We start from the raw sequence: 15,598 nt of genomic DNA, 5'->3' as shown, positions 1-15,598 counted from the left end.
ATAAGGGGGGAATTATTTCCTATGGTTCTTATAAGAAAAATCTTAGGATAATAAAAGAGGAAGCTTTGAAGAATAGACTGAAATTCAGTCAACTCTCATTATCCACTGGGCTGAGGTTCCTGGAAAACCCAGCGGGTGTGGAAACAGTTGTTATGGAATCATTGATCCTATGGGAAAAAATGGGTTAGATTTATATCGACCCTCTTTACTCTGAACTTGAATCTTACCTTGAATTAAATGGGCTGGGGGTTAGAGCAGCTCAATATTTCCAACATGTGCTGCTTCCTCCTCCATGCTTGTTGTCCCTCAACTTGTTGAAGATTGTGGCAATTTCTTCCTTCCACCTGAGGAAGAGGAAGCCCTCTCTTAAAAAGGGGTTTGCAAAATGTGCTGAGCTGGATGGTAGCTTCCTTACTACCACACAGCAGGGTAAATATTGAAAAGATCAGGATGTCCCTTATCAGCAAAATTCAATGGGGTCTAATGGCTGGCTTCCTAGCTGGGGGAACTTAAACAATACAGTGAGTCAGCAACACACAGAAGGCAGTTCCAGTTTGCATACAGTACTTAACTGGATGTAGCCACAAGGCAGTGGAGGTTTGGGATCAGAGCTTTCCTTCTCTCAGATGAGCTGCCTTCCCAGGCTCACGAGTCACATCTACCCGGTGGCTGTTTAGTCGCCTCTTACGACAAGTACAGCCAAACTGAGGCTGTAGAAAAGGCTTCAGGAGCAACCTCGAGGCAAAATCCGGAGCCGGAGTCCCTGAAGCAGTTCATGGCTGAACACAGTCACGTTCTGGCAACTCCTGCGACGCCGCTGGAACCAACCATATTGGCTTCTGCCTTTCCATTGGACCATTTCAGCGATGTGGAGGGGGGGATTTTACATTTTTGAACCTGTACCTGTTTTTAAAATAAGCAAGCCAGCCAGCACTAGCAGAGATTGGCTTCACATTTTCCTGATTTCCCGATGAGTCCCTAAATGTGTTTGGTTTTGAGCCTTATGCTACTGGTGTCCACAACACTTCCCTTGCAGCCAACTATCTAATGTATTCATATACTAAGCTGCATTTCTATTTTTTCATTGGCTTCATTACCAACCACTGAGGTCACTTTAGCACCTTCCACAGCAGATTCATGCCCAGATTTATAAATATCATCTTCCTTTTGGTGGATCGAAGGGATGGTTCATTCATTTACACTGAATTGTCTCCCTACAGATGGTACTGATTTTCCAGAACTAAGCAAGTCATGCACACTGATCTTATCCATTAAGCTCACCACAATGCGTTTCTGCTTAGGAGCACTTGCACAGTGGCATCACTAGGGGGACGCAGGGGGTTCAGACAGCTCCAGGTTGACACCCTCAGGGGGAGGAAGGGGGTGACACCACTAGTGGCCAAAATTTTGGAAACTTTTCGGAAAAATTTTTTTGAATGGTATTCAAAACTATATTTGAATGGTAAAAATACTTTTGGAATGGCATTATTCATAAATACAACCATCATAGTATATGCAGGTCCAACCTTGTTATACACAGATTTTTTATACACGGATTTGACTCAACACGAATGGCCGCTGCAAATGGAAAGGAATGTGCTGATCTTTGGAGAAGGGTCCTTTAAATTAAAAGAAAACAGTTGTTTAACAATAGCCTCATTAATTCGAGAGAGGGCAGCCAGTTGATAATCCTTCAATCAGTCTCTCTCCAGGCTTCCCTCTGAGCCAGTGACTCCTCCCTCCCCCTCCCCCCCAGCAAGATGAAAGAAAGAACATCACTTTACAGTGGTGAAGGGAGGGATCGGAGTGAAGCCTTTATAAGCATCTGATTGACAGACTGATTGATGGATTGTCTTCTATTAATGAATTAATAGAGAAAATAATGAATGTGGCGGAAATGGATAGGCTTACAGAGATTTTGGATCAACAGCGTAAACCAACACAGATAGAGCAATGGAGACCATTTTATGCTTGGTTGAAAATGAATTTGTAGATGTATAAGATAGGGCATTTAGATGAATATATTGTATACATGATATATTATACAGGATATGATATAACAGATAAATGATATTAAGAGGTTAAACTAGAAGAGGAACAAGATTAGAAGATATGTTTTGATTGTTTAGATATATTGGTATATGATTGCCTGCACCCTCCAACGATGTGTTTTTGTGTGTTGTGTATTGAGTTTGTTTGTTTATATTTGTTGTTTTTATTTTGGAAAATACTTTAAAAATTAATTTTAAAAAAAAGGTAATTTCATGCAAAGTGTAATGAAACAAACCATGTTGAATTATTTTTGAATTATCTGTATTCTATCAAAGGTTATGGGCAATTAACCAGAAAAAGAAAACATAACTACCTTATGTAACAAAATGCAGATTTCTTTAACTCAAAACTGAGCAATGAGACTGATTGTTCTGAGAGCCAATGAGGTGTTGTTATGACATAACAGGAAACCAATAAGGTGTTAGTATGAGTTGGCTCTCATTTCCATGTATCAGAGCTAATACTAGAACTCTTATTCAGTTGTGTGAGTGTCATCGTTGGCCACTGGTTTTTTATTTATTACTGATTTGTTGGGTGACCTGTATTGTTATTATTAAAATAAATAAACAAACTTAATGGGGATTGCATCAACCCTAGTGATGCCACTGCATTTGAACTGTGCATATGATATTGTAATTTATTCTGTATGGTCTGATATGGGAGGAGGTCCATCATGGGGGAGAAACAATGTGCTCTCATACCAGGTGATGCAAACCCCAGTGACACCTCCACCATTTTGGACTATAAGTGCATGTTGTGTCCTCTGGCCCCTGGGACTTTGCGCTGGTGGCAGTGGCCTGCAGAATGAAGGAGCAGCTGCCATGTCAGTGGCCCAGGCCTTATTCTAGCAGATTGTAAGATCTGCCAGTGTAAGGCCTGGATAGAACTGGGACATCAATCTGTTAATAACAGGGTGGAGTCAGTGGCTGTCAGATCTCAAACGATCTTCAGGGGGAAATACTGTGCTGTTAGTTTTATTCCAGGGCCAAGAGGATGTGACTCAAGGGCACTTGCGGTTTTGGGGAGGGGGGGACACAATGATATCAGCATATCCATTTTACTGCACTGCCAGGTGATGCATCTTGAATCTGTGCTGAAAGCTTTGAACCTGAAGCGCACAACATTGCTGGAGGTTAAGGGAGTCCCTTTGCTCAGGTCAACTGCAGAGAACTGGGCGTCCATGCAGGCTTTTCAAGCCCGACCTGATGACCTTCTCATCTGCACTTATCCCAAAGCAGGTAAATCAGGGCAGAGGATATGAGGATACCTGTGGGAAGACAGCAGTGGGGTGTGGTGACTTGAGTGGTGAGGATTGAGGGCCACCAGCCGAACCCTAACCCCTCTAGAGCCAGCCCAGCCATCCCTGCATTGGCTCAGAGTGCTGCAAAGGTGCCATAAAGCATGTTTGCAACTACTCATGAGTCGTCAGCACCAGCCCAACAGCCTGTGGTGGCCTGCTGGCACTGCATCCAGGAACAGCACTGGCTGGCACAAGTAAGGTTGTGCCAACTGGCGCATGGGCATGAGGAGGGTGATGGAGAGGCAGGGAGGGGGCATTTCAGGGCAGAGGAGGACAGAACAAGGGGCAGATTGGGCCCAGGAAGGATGGGTTTGGTAGAGGCCTCCTCCACCGTAATCTTACCCACTTACCCTGCCTGGCAGCCTGCATGGGGCTTCCCAGATTTGTGCCAGCTAACTAGCTGGTGCAAATCCAAGAAGTCCCCTAGGGCTGGCTGGGGCGTTACTTGGGGTGAAGGGAAACGTATCCCCATACCCCAAGGAGACCTCTAGCTACCTCCTAACCTGTATACAACTTAGGCCATGCAGCCTGGCTGTGCCAGTGCAGGTTAGGATTGGGCTGTCGATGTGTCTTTCATTTCTTGTTCACTAAACCTACCAGGAACCACCTGGATTCAGGAAATTGTGGAAATGATTCGGCACAGGGGAGACCCAGAGAAATGTGCTTCGGCCCCCATCTACAAACGGATTCCCTACATAGACATCTTCCCTCCGAAACCCATCCCCTCAGGTAAGTGATAGTAGAAACAATAAAGGTTGGTTTCAGGGGGGTGAGTGTGGAGTGAATGGGTTTTTGGCACAAGGTTGAATGTCACCCCCTGGTGTTTCAGGTATAGCTGAAGCAGACGCCATGCCCTCTCCACGCACACTCAAATCCCACTTCCCAATCCAGCTTCTTCCACCCTCCTTCTGGGAAAAGAATTGCAAGGTCAGAACAAAGGTGGTGGTATAACCTGAGCTGCGTCCCAGAACCTGTTTAAATTCCTGGACTACTTTTCCCTCACGAGTCATGACTGAAGACTCATCACTCTTGTGACTTAGGGCCCAATCCTATCCAACTTTCCAGCACTGGTGCAGCTGCAATGCAGCCCTGAGGTAAGGGAACAAATGTTCCCATACCTTGAGGAGGCCTCTGTTACTGCCTTCCCAACCACAGGATGTAGCACATGCCCCATTGGCATGGCTGCACCGGCACTGGAAAACTGGATAGGATTTGGCCCTTTAGAATCCTGGGCTACTTAGGCCAGAGCTTAAGAACTTAAGAAGAGCCCTGCTGGATCAGGCCCAGGGCCCATCTAGTCCAGCTTCCTGTATCTCACAGCAGCCCACCAGATGCCCCAGGGAGCACACAAGACCACAAGATACTTGCATCTCGCTGCCGCTCCCCTGCATCTGGTATTCTATTTACCTTTGCACCTCCCAACGAACACACCAGACTGCACTTGGGTTTAACTTGGGTCACTATATTAAACACAAGTGACCAATTTTTAATGCATGAAACCTACTCGCCAGTCTGGGGTAGGCAAAAAACAAACAGCTCCTGGCTTCCAGATATGCTTAAAGTCCCAGCAATTTTTCCATGAGGAATTAAACACTGTAGAGAAAAGGGGTAAAGGCGAACCATGAACATTGGTGCAGAATGAAAGGTGTGGGCAGGAATGGCCCAAGACCCATTGACACCTGAGCAGTACATAAATATCACCTCTTCTTTATGGAATCCAGAGAGCATGAGGAGGGTGGCAGAAATGCACATGGGCATCCCTGGCAATCCGCAGCCTGAAGCAGCCACCTCAGCCAGTCTCACGGATAGGATGGCCTTGGGTGTGGAACTTCGGCGTCTCCATTCCCATTGTTCTGTTGCATTTTCACAGATCATTTATGTGGCCAGGAACATCAAAGACAATGCAGTCTCCTATTTTCACTTTCACCGCATGAACCAAATGATTCCAGAATCTGGACCCTGGGATCAGTTTCTACAGAATTTCATTGCAGGGAAAGGTGAGTGGACACTAACGTTGAAAAATGGGGGAGAGGAGACACTTCTGGACAACTCCTGCATATTCAAAGGGAGAGGGCCATGTCCCCTTCCCTCACTTTCTTGCTAATGAAAAGGTGATTGGAGCTTACTGGTTCTCACTGAGAGTTAAGAAAATCCTGTGAGGAGGGGCGGCAGCTTAGCTGGAAGGAATCCTGCCCTGGGGCACACCTTCCAGGGATGTCCCCTGATCTGGGCCACCTTCTGACCTGTGCCCCTCTGTGACTGCCAAGGCCTGGCCCAGCACCTGTCCTCCACTTTGTAGCTGTAACAAGAACTTGGGCAGAGGCTCAAGACCCCCAGGTGCTGCTGATATTGGATGCTAAGACCAGGCCCACCCTCCCCACCCCTGGGCCTGTCCGGGCTACCAATTATGCTGCACCTGCGGTGCCACTCTCTACCCCTAATGGAGAAGATACATCTCTCCCTTACTCCTGCCTAATTATGGCCAGCTGCGTGCTGCCTGAGAACTCCTGGCAACAGCCCAGTAGCATCCATCATTGATTGACAACCCACGTGTTGTCACCAAGCACACCCAATATAATCTCACTAAAGTAGCTCAACACTCAACTCTTGACCTTCTGCATGCCCTTGCACCACTCCATGAAGCCCTCATAACTCTTGTTTTGCTTTAGTTTACTTTGATACTTTATTTGACCATTTACACTTTATACTTGCATGCTTAAAACAAAGGATTTCTGCACTTTGACTTTGAGCCTGGCATAAGCCTTTCCCCCAATCCTTAAAACCACCTCCAGATTGCAGCATGGGCTGTAGGCTGGCCCAAGGCACCCTGACTCTCCAAACATGTCCAGAGGGTGTTGTGAGAACCAGGGAAGCCACATGCGGCCTCCCTGGGCCTTGCCGCCTTGGAAGACCTTAAAATGTCACTTCTGGTTTTCTGGGGAATGCAACTGGAGCTGTGCTCTAGTTCATCCACAGGGTGTTCTGAAGCCTCCTGAAGGCCTTAGAACGTTGCTTCCAAAAAAACCAGAAGTGCGATTTTTAGGTTCTTAGAAGGTCTACTGAGGCTCAGGGGAAGCTGCACGTAGCCTCCATGGAGGCCTCAGAACACCCTGTGGATGTGACCAGAGCACAGCTCCAGTTGCATTCGGAAGGTCCATGGGGCAGTGATTGGCTACAAGTCAGGCAGGCAGGATCCCGGTGGCTGCGGTGGGAGTGGCATTGCCGCCCCCCATGGAGTGCTGCCCAGAAACACAACATCCCTGTGACCTTTGCTACGCAACTCAGGAGGGGACATTTATGTGTAACTGCAAGTTGTTATTTTCTTTCCACCATTAAAAAGGGTCAGGCGATACTTAACATGAGTGGGGTGAGGCAGGTGAATCAGGGTGCCATTGTTTACGCTCTTTTCTTTGCAGTTGCCTATGGCTCATGGTTTGACCATGTTTGCGGTTGGTGGGAGGCCAAGGACTGGTGCCCGATTCTGTACCTCTTCTATGAAGACATAAAAGAAGTGAGCAACTAGATGCTTGTGCTTCCCACCAGATCTGCCCCTATTCCAGGGCCAAAATTGGTAGATTCCACTGCCGTCACAAAGGCAGAGTCAGGCAAAGAGAGGCTGTCCTTGAAAGCCTCCCTCTCAATTATGTGGCTAATGCCCTCCAATCTACGCTGTAGTGTGTAACCCAGCTCTGGGAGGATAGAAGTAAGGTTCTCATTGACATCAACAGCTTTAGGCGGGTAAAGAGTTAAAATGTAAAGAGAGTTTTTTTTTAAAAAATGGGGGCATTTGGATAATATCAGGAAGAATAAACAAACCAGGCTTGGGAAATGGCATGGGTGTTGGAATGTTCAGGTGTAGATATTGGTTAAAATAGAAGTAGGCAAACATACAGGTCCAGACTGATTATTCATGGATTTGGAACCCACAGTTTCGGCTGGACCTGTCCCCTCTGAACGCAACCAGAGTTGCACACTGGTTGCATTCAGAGGGCCTTCTGAGAGCTGGGGAAGTCAAGTGCAGTCTCCCTGACCCACAGATGGCCTTCTGGAGGCTATATATTGTCACTTCCAGTTTTTGGCTGAAAACTGGAAGTGAGGATTTTCTGCCCCCAGAAGGCCTTCTGAGGTTCCAGGAGGCTGCGCTCAGCTTCCCCTACTCTCAGAAGGCCTTCCGAATGTGACTGGAGCCAGCTTCAGGGGGCAAGAGGGTGTCTGACCAGTGGATTTGATTATCTGTGGGTTTCAGCATGCACGGGGGTTCTGGGAATGGAACCTCCATGGATGCCAAGCACGACTGTACAAGCAAAATAATTCTCTAAGTCTGCAATCCTAGACATGCTTTCTTGGGGGTAAGTCTCATTGAACCGAGCGATTTACTTATGAGTAGACATGCCTAGGATTGTGTTGTAACAAGTCTCAGTCTCATGGTTCCCTAACCGTACCCACTCCAAGTTCAGCTTGAAGAGGTCATCGGCCTTCTCTGATCTGCAGGAGGCGGGTGAAGCCTTCACTCTGAAAGAGCAAAACTGGAGCACACCCAAGCATCCTTGTGCTTAAGAAACCAAGGGTTGATGATGTCACTGCTCTGTTTGATTGGATAGTTTGCAACAGACAAGACGTCCCTACCTGCCCTCTGACTTGATCTGATGGACTGTGATGCCCAATTGGTTGGTGTGTGCCAATCTCAGCAGAAGGCTGGCTAGGGCTATCATCCTGGCTAGACCCAGATGAAGATGACAGCAAATCCACAAAACAACAAACAAGACTGTTCTGCAGTCTTTTTGCAATGGCACTGATTTCAAAGTGACTCAGGGAAGCCTCTTCCCTGTTGAACTTTTCTCTGAGGTTTCCTTAAGGAAACAGATGAAAGGGGAGAGAAGGAACAAGGGGAGTTCAATCATCACAGAAGTGATACACACACCCCTCCAAAGTAGTACTTTCAGCCAGGCAAGAGCCAGCTTGAGAGCCTATGCCCATCAGTGGGCCTAGCCAGCTAGGTCAACTCCTGAACTTTCAGTACAGGTGGCAGTGGGTACATCCAACGGTGGTATCTAGTGGTAGCATCCAACATCAGCAGGGAGGATCAGGAGCACCATTCGTGGGACCAGCACATCCCACACAACAGGGTGCCAGCATGGTTTCCTCTATGAAGGAATTATGCTGCTCAGAATATTCCAAGCAATTATTCCAGTGTGGACAGTCTCTGACAGCAGTGCCCCTATCAAGTATGAGAACTCAACAAGCACCTTTATAACAACCTCTCAGGCATAAAGAACCAGAATTGGATCTCTCTCTCTCTCTCTCTCTCTCTCTAGAACCCTGCTCAGGAAATTCAGAAGGTAGCCCAATTCCTGGGTCAAGATCTCCCAGAACCAGTTCTGAACCAGATTGTGCAGCATACGTCATTTGAGAGCATGCAAGCAAACCCCATGGTTAATTACAGCACCCTGCCCTCTTTCATCTTGAACCACACTGTGTCTCCCTTCATGAGAAGAGGTGAGAAACAGTCACTGGGGTCCAGCCCGAATTCTGATAGGACAGGGGAATTATGGAACTGTCGAAAGCAACAATGCAATCAAAGCCTATGTGGGAATGATCCTATTTGGAGTCCTGGCATAAAGTTCTGCCATGGTGTGTAAGGAGCATTATAAACCATAAGCAAGGCTGGCCAGCCTATGGCACCGAAAGGTAAGTGAAAAGTTGTGGGGGAGCAGTGAACTGACCTGGGGTGCCTTAGCACACCTGCTAAGGTGTCCTGACCCAATCCCCTTCCTGTTCACTCTCTGCAAGCAGGAAGAGGATGGAGCTCTAATTCAGGGGTGCTCAAACTTTCAACTTTAGGGATGCTGGACCTTTAACAAGTGTATAGAAGAGAGAATTGCAGCAGGTGCAACTTGTCATCCCACAGATGACAAGCTGCACCTGCTGAAATTCTCTCTTCTATACACTTGTTAAAGGTCCAGCATCCCTAAAGTTGAAAGTTTGAGCACCCCTGCTCTAATTCAAACAGCTCTATCAGTGGTTCCCTCTGGCTCGCCACTGATGGAGCTGTTTGAATTAGAGCTCCATCCTCTTCCTGCTTGCAGAGAGTGAACAGGAAGGAGATTGGGTGAGGAGCAACACCTTTTCCTTTCTTATCAGAATTATTTTTGATTGTGCCTGTTGTAGTAGAGTTCTTTAGGAACTCCCATCCATCTTGGGCCCTTATTGCATCTACCCATGGAAAGGTACCAAACTTTTCTCAGACCTTATTAAAATCAGTCGTCCTAAAATCTAAGGGACAGGTTTCACTATTGTCTTGCAATCCTGGCGACTATGCCAATTTGTTCCGTCCAAGTATTCCAACTCCCTTCTAATGACTGCTTTTATGGCTAATTAACACATCCTTATCTCTAGAAACAACAACTGTGGTGTACAAAAGAATGAACACAGAACTCCTTATCTATAACAATTAACCAAGTTTATTGCTACGAACACTCTCCCTGCAATTCCTCTTGTCCAGAGGCTTTCCCTCCCCAAACTCCACTTCTTAGTGGGTAAAGGTCCAAAGCCTCTAGTTCAAGTCCAATCCAGTCTCCAAAGCACAGTCCAGTCTTCTGCAGTCCAATCCTTCCCATAGCAGTCCACTGTCAGAGTCCTGGTAGTCCCCTTCTCCTGGTATGTCCATCCCACAGGGTGTCCCATAGGTCTCAGTGCCAGAGGCCTGGCACTCTGGGTTCCTTCTGAAGCTGCCTTTTATCCTTGAATGTTCCATTATCCAAAATGGAGCTTAGCTGTGAGCTACCTTGTTAGCCCCTTGTTAAGTCCAAATGAAGCTCTGGTGTCCATCAGAGTCTCCATTGGCCTATATTGATTACAGCCGTGGAGCCAGCCCTGCCCTTCCCAGAGCTGTCAAACAGCTGTCAAAACATGGAATCGCTATCAACACCACATCATCCACCTGAGGAGCTAATAATCTTCCATTACAACTATACATACCCTTAGCTTCCCTTAAGGTTGAAAATTCTAGCATTTCATAGTCCCTTTCCCTCGGAGTTCCTACAACAGCATTTTAAACTCATTGACTAATTCTCTATTGGTTTGGCTCATGCGCAGGATGGTCTTAGCCTGTCACTCCTTCTTCCACATTCTGGAAGTCATAATCCAGATATATCAGGAATTTGTTGGATTAGCTGTTAAGCCCAATCCTATCCCCCTTCACCAGCATCAATCTGGCTGCATCCAAAAGGCACATGCTGCATCCTATGGTGGAAGCTCCCGGACTCAGTAAAAGAATTATGTGGCACCTTACGGTTTAACAAATACTGGTCCAGCCTACCCATGAATTTGAGACTTGCAGATTTAATTCATTGTGGGTTTCGAACCTGCAGTGCAAGGCTGGACCTGAGCTCCCAGACCCGACTGGAGGTGTTCTCCAGTCACATTCAAGAGCCTATCTGAGGCTCACAGAGGCTGCATAGGGCCGCTACAGACTTTGGAAAGCTCCACAGAGGTGTTTCTGACACTTCTGGTCACAGACATAGCTAGAGGGGGGCGGTGCACAGGTTTTGCAGGGAGTCTCACCGCAGCGTGCAAGCGGCTCCTCCCCTCCCCTTTGGAGCCATGTGTTCTGCCCCCCCCCAGCTACGACAGTGCTTCTGGTTGTCGCAAAAATTGGAACTGCCCTTTAAACACCTCAGGATGGCTTTCTGAGGCCCAACAAGGCTGCATGCAGAAAGGCTCCTGAACGCACCTGGAGCTCAGGTCCAGCCTTCCACTGCAGGTTCAAAACCTGCAGTCAATTAAATCTGCAGATCCCGAATCTGTGGATTAGGAGGTTGGGCAAGTATTTGTTAAACCTTAAGGTGCCACATGACTCTTCTACTGAGTCCAGGAGCTCTTTTACTGGTTGTCCTGAATTGTTCTCTTCACCTTCAGGCATCGTTGGAGACTGGAAGGAGCACTTCACAGTGGCTCAAAGTGAACAGATAGATGACATCTATGCCCAGGAAATGAGGGACAGCAGCCTGACCTTCCGGATGCAGTTATAGCTCCCCTCTGCACCCCCACCTGGACTTTCCCTGAAATGTTGATGGCTTTATTGATGGCAGTGTTCAATACAATAAGACCACAAATTCACAGTCAACCCCCATCAAACTGAACAAGTGTGTGTGTGGGGGGGGGGGTAGCCTCTCAACACTTAATTTATCATTTAAAGCTTTTTTCCTTTGCCAATAAATTTCACTGCAAACAAAAGAGTGGGTTTGCTTATGATTATTCCCATTTTCAGAGCTGGTTGAAGTACCCAGTTGTGCTGACCCAGTTGTGCTGACCACTGCTACACCCACCGTCCCCCCAAAAACCCAGTGCACTCTCCACGTTGTTCCTTCCACTACACAGGCTCTTTAAATGAGCAGGAATTGTGGAACATGCTAGGAGCAATCCCAGCATGCTTGTCATTTCCTGTGTGGTTTAAAGAGTTTGTACAAACGCCTACTCAAGAGTCAGCTGGGCCAGCACAAAGGCCCAGGCCAGCCTGCTGGTGCTGCATCAGATCCCTGCCCTCACATATTCTGTCCTCAGAAAATTCCCCCTCAGTGGCCATTCAACCTTGTCCTTAAACCAGTTATACTGTATAGCCCTAGCTAGGTACTATAATTGCATAGGTGCTATAATTGCATAAGGGTTGCCCATGCAATGGGGGGGGGTGCCAGAGTGCCCCAGTAACTCCCACCCCATGCCAGTACACTCCTGAAACACACCCCATGTTCTCACCATAGAACACATTTGTCTGCAGTTGTGTTCTCCACAGGGAAAGAACCCCTCCATGATTAACAGCACTTTGGATGTTTTTTTGGGGGGGGGTGTTAGGGTTGGGTCTTGTCTGTGCGCTCCCAGTCTTCCCATCATGTGGACAGCGTCCACATGATTATGATGCCTGAATAGGGTTTATGGCATCCTTTCAAAATGTCAACCACCTTGACTTCATGGGCTCAATGTCCATGTCAATGCATTATATGACTCACAGTACCAGCCTATGCATGTCTTCTCAGAAGTAAGTCCCATTGTGTTCAATGATGTTTACTCCCAGGAAAATGAGTATAGGATTGCAGCCTCATACACTTAGCTTTTTAGGATGCAGGTGTGGGGTCGTAAATGCATCTAAGGAGCATCTAAGACAGTTCACGTGGGATTCTTCAGGGACCCTGTCAATAACAGAGGAGTATTCCAATTAAAAGGACAATTTTATTGAACAGTACACAAAAGGGAGGCCTATCAGAATTTTTTCATGGTAGCCACACCATGGCAAGGTTTAACTTAACATGCACAGAACACAGACATAAGAAACACCAGATGCATAAGACCTAGGAAGTTCCATTCAAACACAGACCAGAAAGTGTATGAAGATGGGCTGTTCTGCACCAGGGGGCTTTCAGGGCAAAAGAAGCTTTGATTTGTGTTCTATCGGAAATCTGCCTTAATTAGATCTTTTTGAACCAAAAAAGTTAGGCAGTGACAGTCCTAAATTCACCTCATGGCTATGAAAGGGAGCTATTTGCTACAACCAGGGTAGACTTTCAAGTTTTGGCAAGTTTTAATTGTAGAGCTCCCCTACAATCTCACCCCCCCCCCAACTCATGCACTGAAAAGGCTGAGAAAATCTCAGTTGCCACCCACAGTGAGAATTGTTTTTTGGACACTGAAGGAACATGCAGAAAGCCTTTCCACTGTGGGGATCACAGCCATTTTTTATTTTACCAAAAGGATTTAAATGCACCGTGCTTCTGAGCAACTGGCTAAAATTCAAACAGAAAAGGAAAACTAGCCTCTCAACTTGGCATTCTGTTTAGGATTCCTCAGGAAATGACAGACTGGTGACCCTGAGTGCTCAAGTTCTTTATTTCCTCATTTCTATTCAACCCTTCTTCCAAGGAGTTCAGGGTGATGCACATGGTTATCCCTCCATTTCAGCCTCCACTTCAAGATCACTCGCCTCCTGCCTGGCAGGGAACATAAAATCTATCAATTGGTCTGTCATTTGATTATCTGCGATAGCCCATGATGGTAGCCAGAAAGTCCTGAGGCACCCCAACAAAAAGAGCTACAGAAATTGACAATGGACTGCACTATGCTGAAATCAGTTCTGCTGAAACAGCTAAGAACATAATGTGGCTAGCATTTAAACAGATAAGCATGCATGCAGGGGGGGAATGGATAACGCACTTGATATCAATATGCCCAGCTCACAATATGGAAATATCCCAAGATGCCCAGTTCACCCATAAGGCTCTTCTCTGACCAAAAGCTATCCCTCTCAAGAGAACCAGCTAGCTGTGGTATGGGCCTCCAAGGGTGAACAGAAAAGTCATAGATAAAGGCAATCAACAAATGAGGATAAAAGGGTTAGGGTAAAAGGGATGAGTCAGAGTACCAGACCCCCCTCTAATGGATATCTCTGTAAACAAATTGCCAATGTGTATTGAATTGCCATCCTCAGGTCAACATCCTGTACTGATAACATGCCAAATGTTTGTGTGTCTGCCTGTATGTTATTTTCCCCTGGATATTTTTTCTCTCTTTGTGTCCTCTTGTCCCCCTCCCCTATCTGGGAGACCCTATAAAACCTGCATCATTGTGATCCTTCGGGGTCCTCCACGTGTGTGTGTGTGTGTGTGGGGGGGGGTCCCGTTTGCAAACGAGTAAACGTTAGAAGTCCTTTGAATTCTCCTGTCATCTGTTGTTTGCCGCTCCAAAAATCCAAAGAACCGTGTGTGTGTGTGTGTGTGTGTGTGTGTGTGTGTGTTCATTCGGGATCACACTTGAAACATGGGAAAGGTCAACAGATCAGCTTTGGTCCTGCAGCAAGGTGCAATTGTCAGTACAGGAGTGAAGGTGGGCTGGGAAGGGGGTCTCACCCTATAGCAGGGGTCGGCAACCTTAAACACTCAATGAGCCATTTGGACCCATTTTCCAGAGGAAAAAAAACCTTGAGAGCCACAAAACCCTTTTGACATCTAAAATGAAGATAATACTGCATATATAGTTTTTTTCACCTTTATGCTCTTATAGGTCCCATTTTTATAATGTAGCCCCCTCTTGTAGCTTTTAGTTAGTTTTGTCATACATTCTTGTCCTGTGTTTTCAGACACCTGGTCCTCTATGGTGTTTTGCCTGATTCCAAGGCCATTCTCTGCCTGGAGAATTAGGCCCACTTTAAGCAAATTAGCTCCCCTTCTTTCCCCCAACAAATGACCCTGGTTCTGCCCTGCAGTCCTGCTGGACCCCACCTCCAGGGTAGCTCACCTGTTCAACCTGCAGAGGTCCTCTCTCCTGCTAGCAGCCTCCCACCACTACAGCAGACCCTGGGTCCTCAGCAGGTCTTGGGCACAGCAGCCACACATGAAACTCCAGTCCATTAGTCACAAAGTCAGTCAGAGCATCCAGGGCAGAGTCCAGAGTCAATAAGCCAAGTCACAGTCCAAGGTCAGATTCCAAAGTAAGTCAGTCAAATCAAGTATCCAAGTCAATAAGCCAAGCCAGTCAGTCTCCTCTCCAACCTGCACTCCTTCTCCAACCCACACCCCCTTCCTCAGGTGCTCCTTATATCCCTGAGGGCCCTATTGCCTTCAAGTGGCTGCAGCTGTGGAGCACACTCTGCTGGATGCCCAGGCCTTACCCTTAAAGGGGCCACTGCTGACACCACATCTACCTCCTCACCAGATCTTCCCTGATTCCAATACATATGGCGGTTATGACATCTGCTTATCTTACATGGATACTAAAGAACTCCCCCCACCTTCCAGAGGCACCCTGCTGGAAGGAAAAAAGGACACAGACTCCAGAGGTGGGGAAGAGAAGAAGCCAGAGCTGGGGGGGAAGGTGGGGGGGCAACCACAGGCCAGCTTCTGCCCTGTCTGCCTGCCTGCCCTCCCTCCCTCAGGCTGCAACCCTCTCCACACTATCCTGGGAGTAAGCCCCATTGGCTACAATGGGACTTCTGAGCAGACAAGTTGGTTGGAGCTCTCAAGCTGCAGTCCTCTCCACACTTTCCTGGGAGGAAGCCTAACTGACTACTTGTGAGTAGACCTGCATAGAAGGGGGCTGAGGCTGCAGTCCTCCACACCTTCCTGGGAGGAAGCCCCACTGACTACAGCGGGGCTTACTTATGAGTAGACCTGCACAGGAGGAGGCTGAGGATACAGCCCTCCACACCTTCCTGGGAGTAGCCCAGGGACTACAGCGGGGCTTACTCTGGAACAGACCTGC

General features: G+C 47.3%; 1 protein-coding gene across 1 annotated transcript; it reads left to right on the top strand.

Annotated features, from left to right (window-relative positions):
- The first annotated feature begins 3,127 nt into the window (after positions 1 to 3,127).
- On the top strand, positions 3,128 to 11,382 carry LOC136652122 (sulfotransferase 1C2-like). Its single transcript, XM_066629001.1, has 7 exons — positions 3,128 to 3,290; positions 3,953 to 4,081; positions 4,182 to 4,279; positions 5,223 to 5,349; positions 6,769 to 6,863; positions 8,668 to 8,848; positions 11,270 to 11,382. Exons 1-7 carry the CDS (start codon positions 3,128 to 3,130, stop codon positions 11,380 to 11,382), a joined length of 906 nt encoding a protein of 301 aa, XP_066485098.1.
- Positions 11,383 to 15,598: the final 4,216 nt, after the last annotated feature.

The sequence above is a fragment of the Tiliqua scincoides genome, chromosome 5 (genome assembly GCF_035046505.1).
Source record: "Tiliqua scincoides isolate rTilSci1 chromosome 5, rTilSci1.hap2, whole genome shotgun sequence".
In the NCBI taxonomy this organism is placed as follows: Eukaryota; Metazoa; Chordata; class Lepidosauria; order Squamata; family Scincidae; genus Tiliqua; species Tiliqua scincoides.
The sequence above is the reverse complement of the archived record's forward strand: the minus strand, read 5'-3'. Positions and strand labels throughout refer to the sequence as shown.